At 36.4% G+C, this 25,663-nt stretch overlaps 1 protein-coding gene across 2 annotated transcripts in view; it reads left to right on the top strand.

The window, feature by feature from the left end:
- epb41l4a (erythrocyte membrane protein band 4.1 like 4A) overlaps positions 1-25,663 on the top strand; it is a 517,267-nt gene that overhangs the window by 186,221 nt on the left and 305,383 nt on the right. For both annotated transcript variants that reach the window (XM_069892849.1, XM_069892845.1), the window contains exons 14-15: positions 4,910-4,988; positions 20,593-20,673. In XM_069892849.1, coding sequence (XP_069748950.1) covers positions 4,910-4,988; positions 20,593-20,673 — 160 coding nt within the window. The remainder of the gene's footprint in view (positions 1-4,909; positions 4,989-20,592; positions 20,674-25,663) is intronic.

Here is a 25,663-nt window from a genome sequence, read left to right as displayed (position 1 = left end):
CACCTACCTGGGCAGCGTACTCTCTCGCGCAATGAACATAGACACTGAGGTCAACAACAGGAGTGCCAAAGCCAGCGCTGCCTTTCAGAGACTCCGTGAGAACATTTGGGAGCAGAGAAGATTCAGCCTTACAACCAAGCTGAAGGTCTACTGCGCAGTGGTCCTTAACACTCTCCTTTACACCAGTGAGACCTGGACTGTCTATTAGACAAACGTGGCTACTGATACACAGGGTTATATATGGAAGGATGACATCATGATGTGGGTGTCATGATGTCCAGCAGAGGGCGGGCTAATATCCAACACTCTTTCCTTCCCCCCACCATGTGTTTCTGTACCCCAATAGGAAATCAGCGATTTTTGGTGTCCAGGAGACATTTAGAAGTTTCATGGTTTTCATTGCTTTTTTGAATGTTTGTATTAAACATTCTGCCTCCCCATTGATACTCGGGTGATAGGGTGCGGACAAAATATGTCTGATATTGTTGTCGCGCATCAATTTAAAAAAATGTTGTGATGTAAATTGAGGCCCATTGTCCGTAACTTAATTCATGAGGCAATCTGTAAGTGGCAAATATAGCTCATAGACAGTCAATCATGGGATCTGCTTTGGTATTTTTCAGCTGTGAAACTACTGGCCATTTGGAGTGTACATCCATGGCTATTAGAAAAGACTCACCCATGAATGGTCCAGCAAACAATACATGAATTTGATGCCAGGGTTTGGATGGCCATTTCTATGGGTTAGTTTTGGTTTACGGCATTTTTGGCTGCATTGACTGATATACTTTACATTCTCTTACTGTTGTTTAAATGTCTGTCTATGGAGGGGCACAAGACATGCATCTGGGCCAGTGCCTTCATTCGTACCATTCCCTGATGATTGTGGTACAGTTCTGATAACATGGCAGTTTACCATTTGGCTGGAATAATTGTACGGGTACCCCACAGTAAACATCCTTCTTCAACTGATAGTTCATGGTGGCGTGTTTGGTAAGGTATGGCTTCAGATTCGGGCCACCCATTAAGGGTGAAGTATAGGATCTTGCTTAATGTTGCCTCTTTTCTGGTTTCCTTTGTGATCATCTGTGCTGTAATGGGCAGTTGCTGAAGTTGTTCTGGGTTGACGGCTGCTGCCTCTGCTGGCCATCTAATAATTTCTTCTCGTTATTCTGTCTCGGGCAGTGACATGTGAGATAAGGCATCTGCATGGCTGTTGAGTGTTCTTGGTTTATGTTTTATATCATAGTTATACGCTGCTAGTAGCATGGCCCATCTTTGAATTCTGGCCGCAGCTAATATTGATATACCCTTGTATGGCCCCAGGATTAAACTAAGAGGGTTGTTGTCTGTGATCAGAGTGAATTCTCTTCCATAAAGATATTGGTAGAATTTTTTTATACCAAAAAATATGGCCAAACCTTCTTTTTCTATTTGGGCGTAACTGCATTTGCTTGAAGTTAATGTTCGTGAAGCATACGCTCACCTTTTTCTGTGATTTGCGATAGTACCACTCCTAGTCCCACTGGTGAAGCATCCACGACTTTACTAGGGTTGTAGTGGATGAGCACCTTATTTGTTGACGTTAGTATTTCTTTTATTTGCTTGACTGTGTTCCAATACCATGTTTGATCTTCCTTGAGTAATTGGTTCAGCAGGCTGTGTAGTGTAGACATATTAGGGATATGTTTTCGGTAGTGATTAACAAGTCCTAGGAAGAACTGTAATTCTGATTTGTTGGGTGGGTATAGGGCCTTGGGAACGGCTTCTGTTTCTGCTGGATTCATTCGCTCCCCCTCATTGTCGATTGTAAACCCAAGGTATGTAACTGAGGGGTGCATGAAGACATATTAGCTTGTTGTAGTCAGGGTGTTGTAAGTGTTCACTGTCGTTTTGGCTCGTGATGATGACATCATCCAGGTAACACCCAACTGAGAGACATAATTTGTCCATTGTTGCTTGAAAAATCGCACGTGTTGCTAAAATTCCGTAAGGCCCGTGTACAGGTGAATAGTCCCAGGTGGGTATGGATTGTCGCATACTCCCTTGATTTTTTTTTATCCAATTATATCTGTTGATGTGCTTGTGACAAATCTAGTTTTGTGAATTTTTGCCCTTTTAGTCCTTGGAACAATTTTTCTGCCTTGGGCATGGGGTGTTCAGGTATTTTGAGTGATGGATTGATGATAACTTTGTAATCGCCTTAAATATTAATCTCATCATTTGCTTTTCGTACGTGTACGATGGGTGCTGCCCAATCGCTGTATTGTATTGGTTCTAATATGCCTTCATGTTTTAGTCTGTTTAATCCAGTTTCAATTTAATTTTTCCTTTCATAGCAAATGGGACTGTTCAGGCTTTGAAGAATTTTGGTTCCGTGTTATCTTTTAATTGCAGTTTGGCTTGAACACCTTTGATTTTCCCCAATTCTTGTTGGAAAACCATTGTGTGGTTGTTAAGGATTTGTTCAAGTTCTGGCTGGGAGGTGTCCGTGTGGTTTACATTTAGTATTGAACCTATTTCCAGCCAATCTAGGGGAATGTGTTGTAGCCAGTTCCTTCCGAAAAGTGCTGGTCCCTGGGCATCTATGATGTAGAGAGAAAGTGTATTTAGTTGCTGTTGTTTGAATTGTACTTGGACTGTACATTTCCCCAAACACTTTGATTCTGTCTCCTGATTTTAGTGTTATTTCATTTGTTTTTACCGGGAGGCATGGTAGGAAGCTGTTTTTTTAGCTGTTTTAAAGATTGCTGTGTTTCCTCCATTTATTACTCAGATGTGTAATATCTCAGGAGCTGAAATTTCAGGAGCTCGAAGGTCAGCCGTTGGGCTGTCATGATCGTCATTGCTCGGTTGCCTCTCTCTCTCTCTCTCTCTCTCTCTCTCTGCAATTGTTTTGACTTTAGCTGCCTGTTTATTTTCAGGCCACCTGCACTTTAAAAGTGAACATTTAGCTTTGATTTGTCCTTCTGTTTTGCAATGGTTGCATTTAGAATTTTTGAAGAAACAGTTTTCTGGTTGGTGGTTTATTTCCCACAACAGAAGCATTGTTGGTGGGAAGACCTCCTGACCAGTAGGTCTGGTTGACCCCATCCAAGTTTTTATCTGCCATTTTAGAGCTGCAGGCTGCCCTGTAAACAATCTGTAACATAACGTCTTCATCCATTTCTAATAATTTTTGCCTTGCCTGGCGATTTGCCAGCCCCATCACTAATCTGTCTCTCAGTGCCTGATTTAGAAACTGCTCAAAATGACAGTGCTCCACCAGTTTGCACAAGGATGCCAGGTATTCACTTACTGTTTCTCCTGATCCTTGTCTCCTTTCATAGAAATGTTGCCTTTCTGCCATAACTGGTGGTTTGGGGCTTAAATGGTTCCTTAGAGCTGTGATTAATTTGTTGAATGTCTTCGTCCCTGGATCCACAGGGGCCAGCAAGGACTTAAGGAGGTTGAATGTTTTGTTGTCCATTATCCTGAGGAAGAGGGCACGCTTGCAGTTTACTGGACCTTCCACAATATTGTGGGCTACCCAGTAGTGGTTAAACCATTCTACGTAGTTATCCCAACTTTCTTCTACTTTGCTGAATACCCCAAACTTTCCATCTGCCATCTTGGTGTGCTTTCACCTTGATCTTTTGGTGGGAATTTGTTGGAGTTGTTAGGAAGTCATTTTCTACCTTTCTTCCTTTGTTTTCCTTCTCATGGTTGGTGAATGGAGTGTGTTAAGGGTTCGTTTCATTCCTTGTCACCACTGTTATGTATGCACTCGCACAATTAAGACTCAGAGACGTGAATCTTTCTCATCCTTTACTTCTATTAGACTAACATGGCTACTGACACACAGGGTTTAAATAATATGTAAATATATATGGAAGGGTGACATCATGACGTGGGCATCATGATATCCAGCAGAGGGCGGGCTTATACCAACATATTTAATAGCTCATACTTTCTAAAGGGTCTGACGACATTTGGCATGTCATCAAATACTATCAAACTTCTGCAAATACACTGTGGAAAGCATACTGACAGGTTTTATCACAGCCTTGTTTGGGAATTCAACTGCCCAGGAACACAGAAGTTAGCAAACATACGCAGGTCCATCACACTCTTTGACCTCCCGTCCATTGAATACAGCTATTTGAGGTGCTGCTTCAAGAAGGCAGCCAACACCATAAATGACCCGTATCACCATGATCACAACTTATTCTCATTGCTAACCGGATAGAGCAAAAGCCTGAAGACCAGCACCTCGTCACCCTTCAACCTCTGATGTTCCAGTCTAATCAATCTTCCCATATAACTATAGCCTTTCATTTCAGGCAACATTTCTGACGAATCTCTTCTAAACTCTCTCTCTTGCTACAACATTCTTCCTCTATTGTGAAGACCAGCACCTCATCACCCTTCAACCCCTGATGTTCCAGTCCAATCAATCTTCCTATATAACTATAGCCTTTCCTTTCTGGCAACATTTCTGATGAATCTCTCTCTCTTGCTACAACATTCTTCCTCTATTGTGATAACCAGGACTGTATACAATACTGCCCTGGATTGAGTCAATGTTGGCAAATTTTAGAGGTGCTACGCCTTGGTTTCCATTTGGGGTGAACTGTTGACATTTATAAGTGTGGGCCATAATAGACTGGAAGATGTCATCCAGACACAAATCGGACATGTTTCATATGGATAAAACTTGAACCCTTGGTGGAAAATAGTATACATCAAGACAATAATTTGATGTTTTTTTTTGTTTGCTCATCCCTTTTAATTTCCTGTGAGAAATTTGCTAATCAAACCAGATATATTTACAAAGAATGATATGCTCATCCAGTAATTTCATGATGAATTGTTTTATAACTAAGTATTAATTAACATTTAATCTTTATCTGTGACTTTCTTATCATAGGAGCGAATAATGTTATAAAAACAGACCACGTGGAATATAATGGCCCTACCAAAATTATTGCACCTTCACCAGTGAAAAGGTAAAGTTATTCCATGTTTAAGCATATCAGAACCATCTGATAGGAAGCATTTATCTCAGGACATTAGTATTATAAAAACTGAATTTCAATTTCAGATTTGAATTAGAATACTTGTTGAAATTCTCTGGATTAAATTTTCATTTTGGTCTTGAAACTTCCTTTCTCAAATGCTTAGATCCTGAATTTGGAAACAAGTTTATTCATTAATTTTCTACAGTTAAATAATATGAAGAAGTATTTCTATTCAGGGATCACATATTCTACTGGGTTTGAATGGATAAACTCACAAATGCCAAGCTTTATTTTAAATATTGATTATACTATTAATGATTTTACACCCACATGAATATACTTGTTGCTATTTTCTACTATCAATTATCAATGTATTTCTGATGGAACTGCCTATCTCAACCTGTTACGTAAAATAGTTACAGACTCTTGCAAGTGGATGTATGACAGTACTTCAATTTTGTCTCTCAAAATTACTTGGCTTATACTTAAATTATTTTGTCCCATCTAGTTTTCTCCTCTCTTTGGTATATGATTTGTTACCTACTAGTAAATAGTATTACATGAAAATGTAAATATTAAGAATAGAGGCAAAATTTCTCACTTCATGAAACCAGATCTGTACACATTGGTTAAATTATTTCCTTCCATCTAACCTGCTTCAGTAAATATATTTTAGATCTCCTATATGCAATGCTTCATGAGATTGAGAAATGTACAAGCAAATATTTAATTCTTTAAAGAAATTTGGAAAAATATTTTCTAAAATGAATATGTTCTTTTTTTTGTATTATCCTATAACCACCACCCTCAATGTATTTTGATCCATCAGTAAAGAAGATTCGCCAAACAAACTATGTTTTAAGGTGCACATCAGAATTTACACTTCCACAAGTGAAATAGCAAATTACATTAGGAAAAAATGCCTTTTGTTTTTCATAGTTGTAAATAATATCTTGCTGGCAAACTGCATTGCAGTAAATAAATAATTTTAGCACCTTTAACCAAATTGGGCATCAGCATGCAGATAACTGATGAACAAATAGCACTTGTCAGCAAAACGTTCCATTTCTTTGCAGATGATTGACAATCGACCATCTGGGAGGGAACTAGATAAATTGGGTTTTCCTGTATTCTGTGTACAGGATGTATCTGGGCAGTTTTCTACATCAAACTAGTGTTGTAACTGTACCGGAATAACTTGATTGGAGCTGTGGCTAGTTCTGGAGCAATAGTCTTCAGTACTACAATTGAGATGTGCTTACGCTGCATGTAAAACTTTCGTCCTTTTCTTGATATTTCATGGAATGAACTGGAATTTTGATTGATTAACAAGATTTTTAAAAAGTGATAATTGAAAAAAAAAGATGAAGCAGTGTAGATGATGTTGTTAGTACAATAAAATTATGTTCTATTTAAATAATCATGACTTCATCTATCTTTTTTAAATTTTTTTATTTTTCACACTATGAACCATATTGACCAAAATACACATAAACATTTCCCTCTTGAATATACACAGTGTAATTTTCTCCCCTTTATTCCCCCCTCCCTTCCCTCCCTCCTTCCTACCCCCTTCCCCACCCACTAAACGTTCAACATATACGATACATTAAACCCATTAAACAATGTCATCACACAATGAAAATAAACAAGAAAATTGTGTCATCCACTTTTACATACCGGGTCGGTTCATTTCGCCTTCTTCTCATTCTGTCATTTTAGGTGGTAGAGGTCCGCGGTAGGACTTCTCTGTTGTGTTCCATGTGCGGTTCCCAAATTTGTTCGAATACTGTGATGTTATTTCTTAAATTATATGTTATTTTTTCCATTGGAATACATTTATTCATTTCTATGTACCATTGCTGTATTCTCAGGCTATCTTCTAATTTCCAAGTTGACATGATACATTTTTTTGCTACAGTTAAGGCTATCATAATAAATCTTTTTTGTGCTCCATCCAAATCGAGGCCTAGTTCTTTTTGTATTACTTAGAAGAAAGATCTCTGGATTTTTTGGTATGTTGCTTTTTGTGATTTTATTTAATACCTGATTTAGATCTTCCCAAAACTTTTCCACTTTCTCACATGCCCAAATTGCATGTACTGTTGTTCCCGTTTCCTTCTTACAGCGAAAACATCTGTCTGATTCTATTGGGTCCCATTTATTTAACTTTTGGGGCGTGGTGTATAGCCTGTGTAACCAATTATATTGTATCATGCGTAACCTCGTGTTTATTGTATTTCTCTTAGTTCCAGAGCATAGCTTTTCCCATGTTTCATTCTTTATCTTTATGTTTAGATCTTGTTCCCACTTTTGTTTGGGTTTACAGCTTATTTCATCGTTCTCTTTTTCTTGCAGTTTGATGTCCATGTTTGTTATAAATCTTTTAATTATCATTGTGTCTGTAACCACATATTCAAAATTGCTTCCTTCTGGTAACCTCAGTCTGCTTCCCAATTTGTCCTTCAAGTAGGTTTTCAGTTGGTGGTATGCAAACATTGTACCATATTTGTACTTCATTTGTTCAAAAGATAATAATTTATTTCCCAAAAAACATTTTTATATTCTTTTGATCCCTTTTCTCTCCCATTCTCTAAAGGAAAGGTTATCTATTGTGAAAGGGATTAGTTGATTTTGCATCAATATTAATTTTGATAGTTGATAATTTGTTTTTTTTCCTTTCTACGTGAATCTTCTTCCAAATGTTGAGCGGATGGTGCAGTAATGGTGAATTCCTATGTTGCACCAGCTTTTCATCCCACTTATATAGTATATGTTCAGGTACCTTCTTCCCTATTTTATCTAGCTCTAATCTGGTCCAATCTAGTTTTTCCCTTGTTTGATAAAAATCTGAAAGATATCTTAATTGTGCTGCTCTATAATAATTCTTAAAGTTTGGTAGCTGTAAGCCCCCTAGTTTGTACCATTCTGTTAATTTATCTAGCACTATCCTCGGTTTCCCCCCTTTCCATAAGAATTTCCTTATTATTTTCTTTACCTCCTTGAAGAATTTCTCTGTTAGGTGAATTGGTAATGATTGAAATAGGTATTGTATCCTTGGGAAGATATTTTCATTTTATGAATATTCATTTTATCTGTTCTTATCTGTTCTGCCAAGGGTTCTATAGCTAACGCGAACAGTGAGGCCTAGTTGACCTGCATAATTTAAATTGGTTTGATATATATCCATTTACTGTCACCTTCGCCAATGGTCCCTTATATAATGCTTTAATCCAATTAATATATTTCTCTGGTAGGTTGAACCTCTGTAGTACTTTGAATAGATAATTCCATTCTACTCTGTCAAAGGCTTTCTCTGCGTCTAAAGCAACCGCCACTGTTGGTGTCTTGTTTCCTTGTACTGCATGGATTAAGTTAATGAACTTACAGATATTGTCCATTGTTCGTCTTTTCTTAATAAATCCATTTTGGTCTAGTTTTACTATTTTTGGCACACAGTCAGCCAATGTGTTTGCTAATAGTTTAGCTATTATCTTCTAATCTGTGTTGAGTAGAAATATTGGTCGATACGATGCTGGTGTTATTGGATCTTTTCCCATCTTTGGTTTTACTATAATTGTTGCTGTTTTGTATGAATCTGGCATGTTTTGTGTTTCTTCAGTCTGGTTCATTACTTCCAGGAGAGGAGGAATTAATAAGTCTTTAAATGTTTTATAGAGTCCGTCCTCTCCCGGTGTTTTATTGTTCGGTATTTTTTTTTAATACATCCTGTATTTCCTCTATTTCAAATGATTTTATTAATTTGTTTTGCTCCTCTTCTTGAAATTTCGGTAATTCAATTTTAGCTAGAAACTCATCTATTTTGTCTTTTTTCCCTTTATTCTCAGTTCCATATAATTGCTCGTAGAATTCCTTGAAGTTTTCATTGATCTCTGTTGGGTTATATGTAATTTGTCTGTCCTTTTTCCTTGATGCCAATACAGTTCTTTTAGTTTGTTCTATTTTAAGCTGCCAAACTAGTATTTTGTGCGTTTTTTCTCCTAGCTCATAATACTTCTGCTTTGTCTTCATTATGTTCTTCTCCACCTTGTACGTTTGTAGTGTTTCATATTTTATTTTTTTGTCCGCCAATTCTCTTCTTTTTGTTGTATCTTCCCTTGTTGCTAATTCTTTTTCTGTACTTGCTATTTCCCTTTCCAGCTGTTCTATTTCCCGATTGTCATCCTTCTTCATCTTAGTTATATAACTTATTATCTGCCCTCTGATAAAAGCTTTCATTGCATCCCATAGTATAAATTTATCTTTCATTGATTCCATATTCATTTCAATGTACATTTTAATTTGGCGCTCAATTAATTCTCTAAAATCCTGTCTTTTAAGTAGCATGGAATTTAATCTCCATCTATATGTTCTCGGTGGGATGTCCTCCAGCTCTATTGCTAATAACGGGTGAGTGATCCGATAACAATCTAGCTTTATATTCCGTTTTTCTAACTCTCCCTTGGATGTGGGCTGACAACAGGAATAGGTCTATCCTTGAGTATGTTTTGTGTCTACCTGAATAATATGTATATTCCTTCTCCTTTTGGTGTTGTCTCCTCCATATATCCAAAAGTTGCATTTCCTGCATCGATGTAACCATAAATTTGGTTACTTTGTTTTTTCTGCTAGTCTTTTTTTCCAGTTTTATCCATCTTTGAGTCCAAATTAAAGTTAAAGTCCCCTCCTATCAGTATATTCCCCTACGTATCTGCAATCTTCAAAAAGATATCTTGCATAAATTTTTGATCCTCTTCATTAGGTGCATATACATTGAGCAAATTCCAAAATTCTGAATATATCTAACACTTTATCATTACATATCTCCCTGCTGAATCTATTATTTCCTCCTCTATTTTGATTGGTACATTTTAATTGATTAATATAGCTTCTCATCTGGCTTTTGAATTATATGATGCTGCCGTTACGTGTCCTACCCAGTCTCTCCTTAATTTCTTGTGTTCCACTTCAGTTAGATGTGTTTCCTGCACAAATGTTACATCAATTTTTTCTTTCTTCAGTAAATTTAAACAGCTTCTTCCTTTTGATTTGATTATGTATTCCGTTAATATTTAAAGTCATATAGTTCAATATGGTCATTTCATACTTTGTTTATCTTTCCTTTCCGTTTCCTCATCACCACCTTCCCTTCTTATCCATTTCTGTTTTCTTTTTTTGAACGCACTGTAAGACAACACTTCTAAAACATAAAATATTTCCACTATTCCCACATCTAAAATTCCCTTAACCCCAAATGTCCCCCCCTCTCTGAGTTGCCCCTTGTCCCTTGCCGGGCAACCACAACTCCCCTCTCCATTTGGATTGCAAACCCGCTCGCAAGTGTCAACTGATTTCACAGTGACTGTTTTTCTCTCCCACACAACTCCCTCCAGAAAAGACTTTTATCTTCACATAAAACAAAGCTCATCCTCTTTATTCCCCCCTTACTTCCTTTCTTCCCTTTTCTTCCCCTCCTTAGTTCTTACTTATACATTATTTTTCTTCTTTATATGAAATTTGTCATCATTCTTTGTTCTTGTTACATCTCTTCATCTCTCTTTCTGTTTTGCAGGCATTCTACAAATTCTCATGCTTTCTCCGGATCCGAGAACAGTCTGCTTTGCTGCCCTGGGATAACTATTTTAAGCACTGCTGGATATCTTAACATAAATTTATAGCCTTTCTTCCATAGGATTGATTTTGCTGCGTTAAACTCTTTTCCCTTCTTCAGGAGCTCAAAACTTATATCTGGGTAGAATTTTTTTTTTTGACCTTTGTATTCCAGAGGTTTTTTGTCTTCTCTCATTTTTTTCATTGCCTTCTCCAATATATTTTCTCTTGTCGTATTTCTCAGGAATTTTACTAAAATAGATCTTGGTTTTTGTTGTGGCTGTGGTTTCGGGGCTAATGTTCTGTGTGCCCTTTCTATTTCCATTCCTTCCTGCGTTTCTGGCATTCTCAGGACCTTGGGGATCCATTCTTTTATAAATTCTTTCATACCTTTCCCTTCTTCATCTTCCTTAAGGCCCATTATCTTTATGTTGTTTCTCCTATTATAGTTTTCCATTATATCCATCTTCTGAGCTAACAACTGCTGTGTTTCTTTAACTTTTTTATCAATTTCTTCCAATTTTCTTTTTAAGTCGTTCACTTCCATTTCTACGGCTGTTTCCTCATTCTTCCACCTTGTCTAATCTTTTCCCTATTTCTGTAATGACCAGGTCTAATCTACTCATTTTTTTCTTCTGTACTTTTCATTCTTCTTTTTATTTCATTAAATTCTCATGTCAGCAATTCTTTTAATGCTTCCATATATTCTTCAAATTTTTTTTATCTATGTACTGTCCATTCCCTTTATCTTCTATTTCTCTGTGCAGAGCTTGATGTTCTCCTTCTTCTTCTTCTGTGTCTGCTCTAGGGTTTATGTCTTCTACTTCTCTTCCCTGTATCTGTGTCTCTTCTGACTTTCTTGTTTGTCTCAGTTTGCTGGTTATTTTTTTTTTAATGGTGTCTTGATGTTGGTCCTCTTCTTCTGGGCTGGTCATCTGTTGTGCCTCTGGTTTCCTTTTTTCATTCTCACCCCTCCCATTCCCGTTATTTCCTTTATCTTCCAGCTGGGAGCCCTGCTGTCGGGTCTCTCTCAGCTATTCGTGCAGTAGAGTTCCACTCCACAGCTGGTCCCCCCTCTCGTCGGTGTTGTCTTTGTCATGCGCATCGCGCATGCGCGTTTCCTTGTGCATGCGCGGTTGCGCCTCTGTTTGGCTCCGTGAGCCATCTTTGAAGTCCTGCGTTCGGTGGGTCACGCCCCTGCGGGGTTTCCACTGACCTCGGGGAGTGGGCTCCTCTTTCCAAGGTGGGTCCCTGCTTTTACATACAGGTAAGGCTTTCACCTTTCTCTTCCGGCATCTTTCTTTCTTCTTTTCTTCCCATTGTTTTTGGCTTTTCTTTCTTTGGTGCCATTTCCTCCACACCTTTATTTTTTCTTTGTTGTGATTTGTGTGTCTGGGGCTTTGTTTTTTTCTCACTTTTTTCCTTCTTTTCTGGAGAGGGCTGGTATTCTACTATCGGCCACTACTCCATCACGTGACTCCTCATGACTTCATCTATCTGATGCAATAAATTATGAGCACTGTGAAAAACCTTCATGCATGACTTTTCTATTGTTCTCAAGATATTTATGATAATGATGTTTGATTATATAATCTCGAGGACTCAGTTAATAAAACCTCTTCAACGATAAAATACAGATCTTCAAATAGAACATCAAGACAAGTCAAGCAAAGTCAAGTTTATTGTCTTCCAATTGCACAAGTACAACCTGTTGAAATAGCGATCTCCGGTCCTCGGTGCAAAACTCGCAGACACACAACCAGATATAACACACATACAGACAAACAATACACATACAGGACAATTATTTATTTATAGAAATAAATAAATAAAAATTGTTTCATAAATATGAAAGCTTCCGATGGTTAGTGAGAACAATTTCTTTTGTCATTCAACATTTTTACTGCCTGTGGGAAGAAGCTGTTCCTCAGCCTGGTGGTGCTGGCTCTGATCCTCCTGTATCTCTGTCCCAACGGAAGCAGCTGAAAATGCTGTGTGCAGGATGGAAGGGGTCCTCAATGATTTTGCATGCCCTCTTCAGACAACGATCCTGTCGATGGGGGCAGGGAGATTCTAGTGATCCTCTCTGCCACTCTTTTGGTCTTTTAGATTGACCTCTGATCCATTTCTCTGCAGCAATCGTATACAGCTGGCTAGGATGTTCTTGATAGACCTCCTGTAGAAGGTTGACATAATGGTGGCTGGTAGCTTTGTCCACTTCAGTCTTCTCAGGAAGTGCAGTCACTGTTGCAACTTCCTGACAAGTGAGGAGATGATGTGTGGCCAGGATAGCTCACTAGTTAAGTGAACTCCAAGAAACTTGGTGCCCTCCATTCTCTCCATAACAGAGTCATTGATGTGTAGTGGAGGCTGGTCATTCCTGGTCCTCCTGAAGTGCAGGATCATCTCTTTTATCTTTTCCACATTGAGACTCAGGTTGTTACTCTTGCATCATTTCACACGATTTTCCACCTCTTCTCTATAATGAGACTAATCATTGTTGCTGATGAGGCCAACGACTGTTGTGTTATCTGCAAATTTGATGACTTTATTGGAGCTGGATCTGACAATGCAGTCGTGGGTCAGTAGCATGAACAGGAGCGAGCTGAGCACATAGCCTTCAGGTGCACCAGTGCTCAGCGTGAAAGTGCTCGACATCCTGCTATGGACCTGAACATACAGTGGTTTTTCTGTTAGGAAGGCTAGAATCCAGTTACAGAGAGGGGTGTTGAGTCACAGCAAGGACAGCTTCTCCACCAGCCTCTGGGGATGTATTGCTTAAACAGCATGCTGAAGTCAATGCACAGCAGCCAGGTGTATGAGGCATCGTTCTCCAGGTGGCTCAGGATGGAGTAAAGGGACAAGGCTGTAACATCGTCTGTGGAATGGTTTCTTCTGTAGGAGAATCAAAATGGATACAGAGTATCTGAGGTGCGTTTTGATGCGTTCCATCACCAGACGCCCGAAGCTCAGTGCCACATTGAGAGCCCTCTATATCCATAGTTCCCCTGAACCCTGGAGGAACTATGGACATAGAGCATTACAGGCTCTTTAGCCCACAATGTTGTGCTGACCTATTTATACCAAGAAAATGTCTATGTTTTGCTTTGATAATGCGACTTACTATCACATTAATATTGCATTCCTTAATTTAATAAGCAAACAAATCATGTGACAGATTTGCAACATGCTTAACGTAAGATGGACTCAATTAATTTAAGTCCCATTGTTAGAAAATGAAATGAAGTGTTAAGTTGATAGACTTATTTGAAATAATGAATACCATAGTTTAAGATCCACAAAAAACCTTTTGCCTTTATTAAGATGAATCAAGTTATGTATGGTATAATCTGAAAATAATGGTTTAAAATTGATACAAGAATAACCTCTTCAGTGTCTTTTCACATTGCTAAAACTCTGCATACTAAGGTCATTGATGATTTAGATTTATTAGTTGAGACAGCACCTAGTCAGAAAGAAGAGGAATAGGAGAAATTTTTAAAAATCAACACTAACATATTCTACTTGCTGCCGCAAATCTCAGACAACATCTGATACATGAGAGTTTAAGCTGAGCCATCCATCCCCGATGCGCTGTCATAATACCCACATAACCACAATCCTTAAACCACCAACTAACTGCCTTTTAACATACCTGTTTAAACTCTGCAAATTCCTTTTAACACTGACCACTTTTTCCCCCAAAATTGCTTGTGTAGATTTATTTCCCTTACTCCTCCATGCTGTGTGTCAATATATTTAAGTCCACTCAAGGCCATCCAGATTAATCATCATTAACCTGACCCCTCTGAGGTTTGTTTTGAATATTTTATTTGTTTCCATGCATGTATTGAAATCAAGATACAATAATTAATAGTCACATAACCAAATCAAATCCATTGTACATGATGTTTTATACCCCCAAAAAACCCCACAAACCCCATCCCAAAATAACCCTTAAAAACCGAAAAGAAAAAGATGTTTGTGCTCATACGTCATCATTTTTTTAAACTTTATTTAAGATTTTATAACATGAATAACATATAGAATTACATTTAAAAAAAATTAAGAATAAAATAATAAAATTACAATACAATATCAGTAATCTAAATAAACTATACCCTCCCCAATAATTATTACACATTAATAACCCAACTCAAATTAGTCCAACCCCCCCTTTCCCCCCAAAATAAAGAGTGAAGAATTAATAAAGTTAATAATATATGTGAGGAAAAAAAACTCACTTACAAAAAAAAACAAAAACATAACCGATTAAAATACTAACAAAAAGAAAAGTAATTTCAGACTTAAAAAACATATTTAAATTAATCTTAAATGCATATATTTAACAAACGGAGTTAAGATGAAACATATATTTAACTCAAACTTAATATAAAAAATTAGTAAAGTTAGTAACATTATCTATCAAAAATTCTTAAACAATAATAAATTCTTAAAAAAAATTGTAGCATGAAAAAAAAATGAAAAAAAAACTTTCTCTATAGAGATAAACCTTCACCAAATATCAACTAACTTCACATCTATCATCATATTAGTCACATAAACCACCATCTTAAAACAAAATTCAAACCTCATTAAGCATTGTACAATTCAATTTTAGTACTCTTCCATCATTTTTCCCTTTTACTATTGAATAGTTATCCAATAAAGCTCCAATACCACATTTAAATATCCCCAATCATTACGTTAAAATTCAGATATCCAAATAATAAAAACACATCTACAATGAAATCTATATCTTCAACAAATGGAGCATAAACCACAAACAAAATTCAAGCCTCATTAAAAATTGTACAATTCAATTTATAACTTTCACCATTATTCCCTTCGTTCTATAACTAAAATAGCAAAATAATATACACCAGAATTACCACTCCTTTCACCTTAAAGTTAAAGAAAAAATATTAAAAAAAACTTATCCATCCCATTCACATTTAAATTTCAGATATTCCTTATCTACTGAATAAACTTTACAAAAAAAACCTCATCAATTTTTAGTTTTTTAAACAATCAAATACATTCTTATGCTTTTTTTTAATGTTTAAACAAAAAAAACCCCTTCACTCTTTAATCTAATAATACAAAAAAAAGGAAAAAAAAACGGGTAGGAGGTTAAAAATACCCCCTCCCGTCTAAACCGCGTAATGCGATAACTCCCAAAAAAAAATGGGTGTGAGATAACTCACACGTAGCAGATGACTTTCAGAAAATAGTGCCTATCCAGTTCTCTCCCCCAACAATAATATCCCTTTTTTTTAAAAAAAAACATCAGAAAATAAAAGGACAACTCTTCTTTTAATCAGCTCCAACTGCCGAGTCACCATTACAACCATTCCTTCTTGAAGCACGGCTCTTTTCTTCCATCTCTTGTCTCCTTAGAGATCGCGGCGGACTACGTCTCTGTTGAAACTGAGTAATTGGCAGCTCTTGAGCAAATGCTATAGCTTCCTTTGGAGAATCAAAGAACTTTGGTTGGTAACCATCTTGAAAAACCTTCAAAACAGCTGGATATCTAAAGGTTGCCTTATAACCTTTCTTCCACAACAACTCTTTAGCAGAGTTGAATTCCCGTCGTTGGAACATAACTTCTTGACTCAAATCCGCATAGAAGAAAACTCGATTATTTTGAATCATCAAGGGTGATTTTCTCTGTTGTGCATTTCTAATAGCCACTCGTAAAATTATTTCTCTGTCGTAATAATTCAAGCAACAAACCAAACAGGTCTTGGACTTTGACCTGAAATAGGTATTCTACGCAAGGCTCTGTGAGCACGTTCCAGTATTATACCTTCCGGGAAATGTTCTTGATCCAACACCTGCGGAATCCATTCAGTAAAAAATTTTCTTGCGTCTGGTCCCTCCATAACTTCCGGCAAACCAATAATCTTTATATTGTTCTGTCTGGATTGGTTTTCCAAATAATCAATCTTTTTCACCAAATTTTTATTTTGAGTTTGTAAGTCTTCGACCATTTTGGTCACATCAAAAACTTGATCCCGTATTTCGTCTATATCTTCTTCACACGAATTAAATTTATCTCTCACTTCAAGCTTAAAAGCTCCAAACTCAGCCATCTGTTGAGAATGTATTTTCACCAAAGTATTAAACCTAGTACCAAGTTCAGTCATAATCTTGGATAATCCCTGCATTGTATAAGATAATTTAGATTCAAGATTCACAAAAATCTTTTCAATTGGAAGAGATTTTGGCTCAACAGATTCCTGCTTCTTCTCCAAAAGATCTTCTATTCCTTCCTTCATTCTGGTTGCCTTCCTTGTAGTATGACTGCGTGTGGAAACCCCAGCCACAGCCTCTCCAGCAATGACTGGAGGACGCTGGCCAGGGTTTTCCTCAGTCCATAATGTATTAAATTCTCCCAGTACATCAAGTTGTATAGGTTCTTGTATCTCAAAAGATGCAGTTTGCAGCGCCACCTCTACAGCTGACAAATGCCTTTGAGTAACTCTTTGTTCTAAAGGCTATTTGGCGCCCTCTTTAGGGGGCTCTACCGATGTAACATAGAGCTCTACATCTGAACACTGTACCTCTCTCCTGGGATCCATTTCACGCTGAGTCCCGGTGTCTTTCCTGTAGGTAGGCTCCAAAACTTGAACTTTTGGAAAATGTAGTTTTTTGATGATCTGTTGTCGTTTTTTTTTGCTCTTTTCCACCAATTGTACCATCATAAGTTAAATTAACAGCACTGAAATTATCTAAACTTTTAAAGAATTTTAATGGGCATTTCTAGACAAAACAATAAGATAGAGTCAGGAGAGGACTGGAAGGCACGTCTGATCCTTGCGCCATCTTGCCACGCCCCACCTCATACGCCATCATGTTGAAGTAACGAGACCACACCTGAAGTTGTCAGCCAGCGAAGAGAGAAGCGTTTATTACAGTGTTATCAGGCTTGCTATAGACACACAATATGTGACCTGGCATTATGACATCTAAAGTGCTAATGACCTCATGATGTAGCTACGTTGAGTAGGCCAGGGCTTCTCAGTAGACCTACGGGTGCTGCTGAATCACTATGACTCGTGGCTGTAGTGGCTAGTTGCCCATAGATAGGACGCTGTTGTGTCTAGGTGTCACAAGACGGGAGCTGTCAGTGCTGGATCTGCCCACTATCTCCAAGTGTACCGCTACACCTGGTTACTAAAGTGTCAGCACCATTCAGTCAAATTTAGCCTTTTCAGTATTATTTAATTATTCCAAGGAGTTATTGAGGTCTCATGAGGAAAACCAATCATAAATTTATAAAAATTGGATCCAAATTTTCAAAAGAAGTATCATATTTATTCCTTAAATTATATGTAATTTTTTTCAAGAGATATACAACTCTTTATTTCCGCATGCTATCTTTCCATACCTAAATGCAAATCTGATTTCCATTTCATTTCTATATTTTTTCATGCAACTGGTAATGCAATTTTCATAAACTCCTACTGATAAAAAAATCAATTTCAATTTTAGTCTTATCCCTGAAATATTACCCAGTTAAAAAAAACATTGGATCTTGTGGAAATTTAACTCACGTGACTTGTTCCAAAAATTCTATCCAAAATGCTCTCAATTTTGAATATAATCATGCAGAATCCACAAAAGTACCAATCTCTTGATCATATCTAAAACATTTATCTGATAAATTTGACTTTAATCTATTTAATTTTTGTGAGGTAAGATATAATTAATGTAAAAAGTTATACTGAACCAATCTATATCTAACATTTATTGTATTTGTCAAACTATCATGAGATAATTCCATCCAATTATTCTCCCTAATAATGATATTTAGATCTGTTTCCCATCTCTGTTTAGAAAAATGAATTCCCTGTTTTTGAGTTCCATTTTGCATTAATATACACACGGTTAAAATAAATTTCTTAATAGATCTATTACAAATCAAAATTTCTATTTCACTCCTTTTAGGTAATAACATTTTTGGACTAATTTTATTTCTTAAATATGCTTTTATTTTATAATAACATACTTATGTTTTAGTTGATCGGATGACATTAAATTTTCTTAACAATCTTCAATGTTTCTAATTCCCTTAGAAAATCAAATATTAAATAGTCGGTTATTCATTGTAAATGGGATAAATCTATTTTGGTTCAAAGGAATTTTAGATAACATAGGATTCCTTATTTCCATTCCAAAGTTTACCTTATTCAATAAATTCATCAAATTCTTCAACAATGGGGTTTCCCTGTCTCCAGATATTAATCTCCACTCCCATTTAAATGTAAAATCTTCTGGTGTCTTCTCTCCTATCTTTTCCATCTCTGTCTTAATCAATGCTTGTTTCTCTCCCTCTTCCAAAAAAGAGTGAAATCTCATTTGTGTTGCTTTGTAATAATTCTTAAAATTTAGATGTAGACCTCTTAATTCAAATTTCCATGTTAATTTTTCTAACAAAACCATAAACATCTTGCCTTTCCAAAGAAATTTTCTTACATATGTTTATTTAATTCCTGAAAGAGATTTTGTGGCAAAGATATAGGCAATGTTTGAAAAAGATATTGTATTTTTGGAAATATATTAGTTTTATTACAATTAACCTTTCCCAATAATGTTATTTGCTGTTCCATCTATTTATTTAAATCTTCATCAATTTTCTTAAGTAAGGGGGTATAGTTCAATTTAAATATATTATTTAAATTGATATCTACTCATATCCCTAAATATTTTATTCCATTTAAATTGGGTATCTCTTTTACACTGAGTATAGTCACCTCTAATAAGGGGCCTAACTTCATTTTAATTCCTATTTACTTTATTATCAGATAATTTTCCATACTCTTTTAATCTTAAAAATAATTTTCTTAATTACCCTTCTGGTTCTGTCAAATAAATTATTCTGCGAATAAATTAATCTTACACCCCTCTCTATCTACTTTAAAACCTTTAATATCAGTATCTGATCAAATCAGTTCTGCTAATGGATCTATTACTAAAATAAATAAAGCTGGAGACAATGGACACCCTCGCCTACTCGATCTCATTCAATGAAAAGGCGCAGATATTTTCCCATTTGTAACAACTTTAACTTTTGATCCATTATATAAAGCTTTAATCCAATTTGCAAACTCTTATCATATCCCAAATTCTTACCCAATGGTTTCAAACAGGTGTCAATCATCCTGGTGCCCAAGAAGAGTGCAGGAGCCGGTCTTACTGACTATCAACCAGTAGCACTTACATCACAATGATGAAGTGTTTTGAAAGGCTGTTTGATTATATTGTAGAGAATCCATTTCCCATTGACGATTATCAAAAACAATATTATTTTAATAAATGTCTTTTTTTTATTCCTGTTTGGAAAAATTGCATTTTTTAATGCTCAATATTCTTTCATTGATGGTAATTAATGCATAACAAATTAAGAAATAACCCCAGTTCCATTTATCTCTATTTAGTTATGTCTTACTTCCTTGAGTTTAAATATATTTGAACTTTTTAGTATAATATCTGTAAAAATTATACAAAATTGTGCTTTGAGCCCCATCTATCCTTTTAATAATGATACTGGTTGAATTGAAGGCCATTGGTTCAAGCTGTGGCTCAGAAAGGAAGAAAACAAATCCAATTTAGTTGACATTTCATTTTCAATTATATTAATTTTGTGTAAGTGAATTAACCAGTTAGAATCAGATGTGTTCTTTGTCACAACGTAAATGGGGAACAACATGAAGTGAGAGAGACGCCATGACTGAGAAGATATATGTGCAGTTGTCATTGAAGAACATGGAATAAAAGCAACAAAAAAAAAACAGGAGTTCACAGGCTATCACTCAAAATATCCATGTTTGTGGTATTTTGACTTTTAATTATGCAGATCATGTAATGTTGTAGCTAGGGCAAAATCATGGGAGGGGCACTGCAGTAGTTGTGTAGCTATCACTTGTAGATATTCAATTATCTTGACATTTGCACTTTTTTTTAACCTTCTTCTTAGCTCCAGGGTAACAAAACTGGATGGTTGTTCAGCCACGCAGAACAGAACCAGTGCCCCATGGGAGGAAAATGGTCCTCAGAGGTCAGGAGCATTAATTACGGTATCTTTTCAACTTAGCCTTCATCCTAAACCGCCAGTCATTGAAATTGCTAGATGTTCTCTTCGTCACCAATTCACCAGAATAATGTTGCAAGCTGTACTTCTGAAAAAAATTATAGCTTTTCCTGCTATTTTCAGAGCATGACTTTACTTACTCTTAGCATAGCAGCAGTTTCTGATTTAGTGTGGCATTCAAATAAATGACTTTCCCCAGAGAAAATAAATTCCAATTCCTCTGTACACAGTTTGTATATAAAATAGTTATGATTTATTGTGAAATCTCTAACTTCTGAAACTAGTTCAGATCCTTGTCAAATCGTGATATTCTGTGGAAGAAACATATTTATTGATCTAGAAATTCAGTCATGGTAACCATTTTCATTGAAGTGCCCATGGATTGAATTGTGTTGAATCGATCTGCAGATATGTTTGATGATCTTCAGTGCAGCACACAATGAAATTTTCAAGTGATATCTCCATGTGTATGAAATTTGTAACATGGCCACCACTTTGGCTTGAATCCATGCAACAATGAATGGACAATGCACAGAAATGTAGGTCATAGTTTCGACTTTACCCTCTTTTCCCAATCAGGAGACTACGACTGTTTTAGAGGATATACTATATTCAAAATTCCCTCCAAAAGGTGTGATATCTAAATTATATAATATAATTACAAAAATAAATTCTGGGACTTTTGAAAAGTTTAAAAATGATTGGGAAAGAGAACTCAACCTTCATATTTCTAATGAAAATTGGAATAAAATTCTGCGACTGGTAAACTCTTCTTCTCTATGTGCAAAACATTCACTAATACAGTTTAAAGTTGTTCATAGAGCTCATATGTCTAAAGATAAACTCCATCGCATTTATTCTCATATCGATCCTATATGTGATAAATGTCAATTGGAAATAGCTTCCCTTACACATATGTTTTGGTCCTGTCCCTCTTTACAGAATTATTGGAAGGAAATTTTTTCCATTATATATACTGTTTTGAATATTGATTTACAACCACATCCCATTACTGCAATTTTTGGATTACCTATGATAGATTTGACTTATTTATCTCTTCCTGCGGATCGTATGATTGCTTTTCTTACACTAATGGCTAGAAGATCTATACTATTAAATTGGAAAGAGGTAAATCCTCCCACTGTTTTCCAATGGTTTACCCAAACTATACTATGTTTAAATTTAGAGAAAATTAGAATCTCTGTCTATGAATCCCCTTCTAAGTTTGAGTTAACCTGGCGACCATTTATTCAATATTTTCATTTGTGGTGAGTTGATCTGGCTCTATTTTCTTTCTATGATTATGTATGATAATTGGGCTGTAGGATGAGATCGGAGTGATCGGCGTGGTTTAGCTATATCTGTAGGTTTTTTAAAAAGTTTTTTTTTAAGTTTTTTTTAATTCAGATTTGTTTTTTCTTCTTTTTTGGGTTTTTTTTTTCTCTTTTTTCATATATTGTTATTAATTATATCTTTTTTTTTAGAGATAGTTCACACCCTAAACTGATCAAAATTTTTTTTTTATGATATATTTTTATTCTGTAATATTATTGTTTAATATCTCTGTATTAATTCATTACTTACTATGTATTTTTTTTATATCTCTTTGAACTGTATGTGTTTATAAATTATAATAATAATAAAAAGATTGAAAAAGAAAGAAATGTAGGTCATAAGAAATGTAAGGAGACGCTGCTGGTGCAATATCTAAAAGAACATACCAATACAAATCTTTTGTTTGGCATTCTGTAGGAGAAGATATCAATGGTGTTTGCTAAACTGCAATAGAGGACATTTCGTTAGTTATTGAGGTGCCACCATCTCTATTTTTGGAGGGAATGCTGGTCCTCTATCTAGATATACAATATGATGCTATGGAGACTATTGCCAGAAAAGTGGTTGCCTGTACCTACAACTGCCTTCAACCAAAGTTATCCCATTATTTTAATTCAATTTTTAAAAAAATTTAGAGATACAGCATGGTAATAGGCCCTTCTGGCCCATGAGGCCATGCTGTTGCCCTACTTGTAGTAGCTGTTATGGTGTTTCTTTTATTACAATAAAGAAACTTGGATCTTTTTAAAACAACTAGATTTATTAACTAAGCAAACAGCACAAAGGACAGAACATACATATGCCCGATCTCAGGTGGAGGCATCCATCTTGAATCCACTCAAAGTGCAACAGCATTCCCCAGATGCTACACACACCATCTCTGACTCCTCTTGGTGGTAGCATTCTATCATTACATCCCCTTCCCCTGAAATGTTTAATCAAACATAACACATTAATACAGTATTCTTTCAATTTAAAGTTCAACACAAAGGTAACATGAACATCAGCAACACAAACTTTTAAGGCGTAGTTCTTTTTATTTTATAGATTCAGTCTGTCAGGTGCTTTGATAACTTGTGTGGATCTTCTTAACACAGAGTGCTTCTGTTAGCTCTGCAGGTGCTTGTATTGGCTCTGCTGATCCACTACTGTCTAGCATGAGTGGTGTTTCCCCTATTTCTGTGCTGGCTGAATCCTCTGCATTTATCTGTTTCTGCTGTATCTCTGGCATTTTCAGCAGGCTCCTTCGATTCTTCCTCAGTATTTGACCCTACTCTGTTCTGACAGTGAAAGATCTTGGATTTACTTCTCCCAGAACAGTGGCCCTTTTGTCCCAAGTGTTGGAATCTCTGAGTCTCACTGAGTCATGTTGTGCCAGTGGCCCTAAGCTTCTCACTGACTTGCCTCCCTCGTAGACGATTTTGTTTCTGTTTGACATCTTGGTTCTTTTAAATAGGGAAGTTGGTAACATGCCATGTTCAAATGGCAAAGCTCTGTAACTCAATGGAGCTAAATACGAATCTTGAGCAACTGTTTAACTATATGAACTCCTTTCTCTGCTTTGCCATTTGACTGTGGATGCAGAGGACTTGAAGTCACAAGTCAGAAATCATACTCTTCTGCAAATTTCTGGAATTGTCTACAACTGTAGCATGGTCCATTATTACTGCAGACAATTTGAGGAATTCCATGTCTTGCAAAGATCAATTTCATTTATTGGTTCACACAAGCAGCAGATATGCTTGGAAGCAGCGCAATCAATTAATAATAAATAACCAGCAATAATTCTTTCCATTCATGTGGAACAGATCAGTCCCAACTTTCTGCCATGGTTCTGTTTATTATTCACTTATTATCAAGGGTTCTTTTGACTGCTTTGCATGATGTTTCAAACAAGTCTCACAGCTTGAAACCATCCTGTCATTGTCAGAATTTATCCCTGGCCAATAAACAGCAGTTCTGGCCCTCCTCTTGCAATTTTCCATTCCAAGGTGCCCCTTGTGCACCCTTTTCAGCATGTCACAGTGATTGACGAATGACAATTCTGCTCTGTCTGAGCAGAAGCCCATTGCTATAACATCAGCTCAGCTCTGATGTTATAGCATGGCTGACATTCACCTTTAGGCCATTCTTCATTCAGATTCTAGGTGACCTGTAAAACTGTGTTCTTTTCTGTTTCAGCTGTGATCTCCTTGAATTTCATGTCAGACACAGGAAGAGATTCAGTGATCAGATTCACATGGAGATTTACATTTGTCTCTGTGGAGCTCTCATTGTGTGCTTCACTCTGCATTGTTTCCATGGATAACGCATCAGCTAACACGATAAGTTTCCCTGATGTGTACACCAATTCAAAGTCATAATGTTGTAGGCTCATCTTCAGTCTTCAGATTCTCAGTGACATTTCACTGAGATTTTTCTTGATTATTGCTATTAATGGCTTGTGGTCTGTCTCTGCCATGAATATAGGTAGATCATACACATAACTGTGGAATTTCTCTCATCCATAGACCAGACCTGACACTCTTTCTTGATCTGAGCATATTGACATTTAGATGTTGCCATCATCCTTGATGCGTATCCTACTGGTCCAAAATCTTCTCCTATAGCCTCCCAAGCACCTACTCCATCTTTTGAAGCATCCATGGATATTTTCATCTTTCTGGACACGTCAAAGAGCGTCAAAAGTACTGGTTCTATAGTTAGAATGGTCTTCAGTCATCCACACTTTTCCTCATGGTTGTCTGTCCACTTGAATTTCCATTTGTCCTGTAACAACTTCCTTAGGTACATTGTTTTGTAAGTCAAGTTTGGTATGAATTTACCAATGAAATTAATCATTCCCACACTCTCAATAGGCCTTTTTTGTCAGTGGGTCTAGGCATCTCTAAAATTGCTTTCACCTTGCTCTTGTCTGGCTCTGTACCTGCTTCTGACAGTTTATCTCCTAAAAATGTGATTTCCTTCACACCAAACTGACATTTTTCTCTGTTTAACCTTAATCCATACTTCTAGATGTGTTGTAGCACTTTGATGAGCCTCTCGTTATGTTGTCTTTGTGTGATCCCCATGGGATCATGTCATCCATGTACACATGTACCCCATTTATGCCTTCTATCCTGTGGAACACTTCTGGAGCTGAGGAAATTCCAAAAGGCATCCTCAGACAGGAGTATCAGCCAAATGGTGTATAAGTATACAGTATTTTGTGCTATAATCATGTCGTTTTATTTGCCAGCAACCCTGGGATGCATCCAATTTAGTGAAAAACTTTGCATCGGCCACCTCACTTGCAATTTCATCTCTGGTTGGAATCTGATAAAGTTCCTTCTATATTGGCGTTCAAATATTTTGGATCCATTTACAAGTGTAGGTCAGCGTTCTTTTTGACACACGCCATTGAATTCACCCATTCTATGGGCTCCTCTGCTTTCTTTTTTTTGAAAATTTTATTTTAGCTTTCACAAACTTACAAAACCATCCATGTGCATATTCATACATATTCAACGAATACATTCCAAAAACTTATCTCGATCCAAATCATCGTGGGGCATATGACTCCTATCAAAACTGTAATGAAAAGAAATAACGGTGGGAACGGCATTCAAAAGAAAACACTAAA

Source organism: Narcine bancroftii, chromosome 1, assembly GCF_036971445.1.
Source record: "Narcine bancroftii isolate sNarBan1 chromosome 1, sNarBan1.hap1, whole genome shotgun sequence".
NCBI lineage: Eukaryota > Metazoa > Chordata > Chondrichthyes > Torpediniformes > Narcinidae > Narcine > Narcine bancroftii.
The sequence above is the reverse complement of the archived record's forward strand: the minus strand, read 5'-3'. Positions and strand labels throughout refer to the sequence as shown.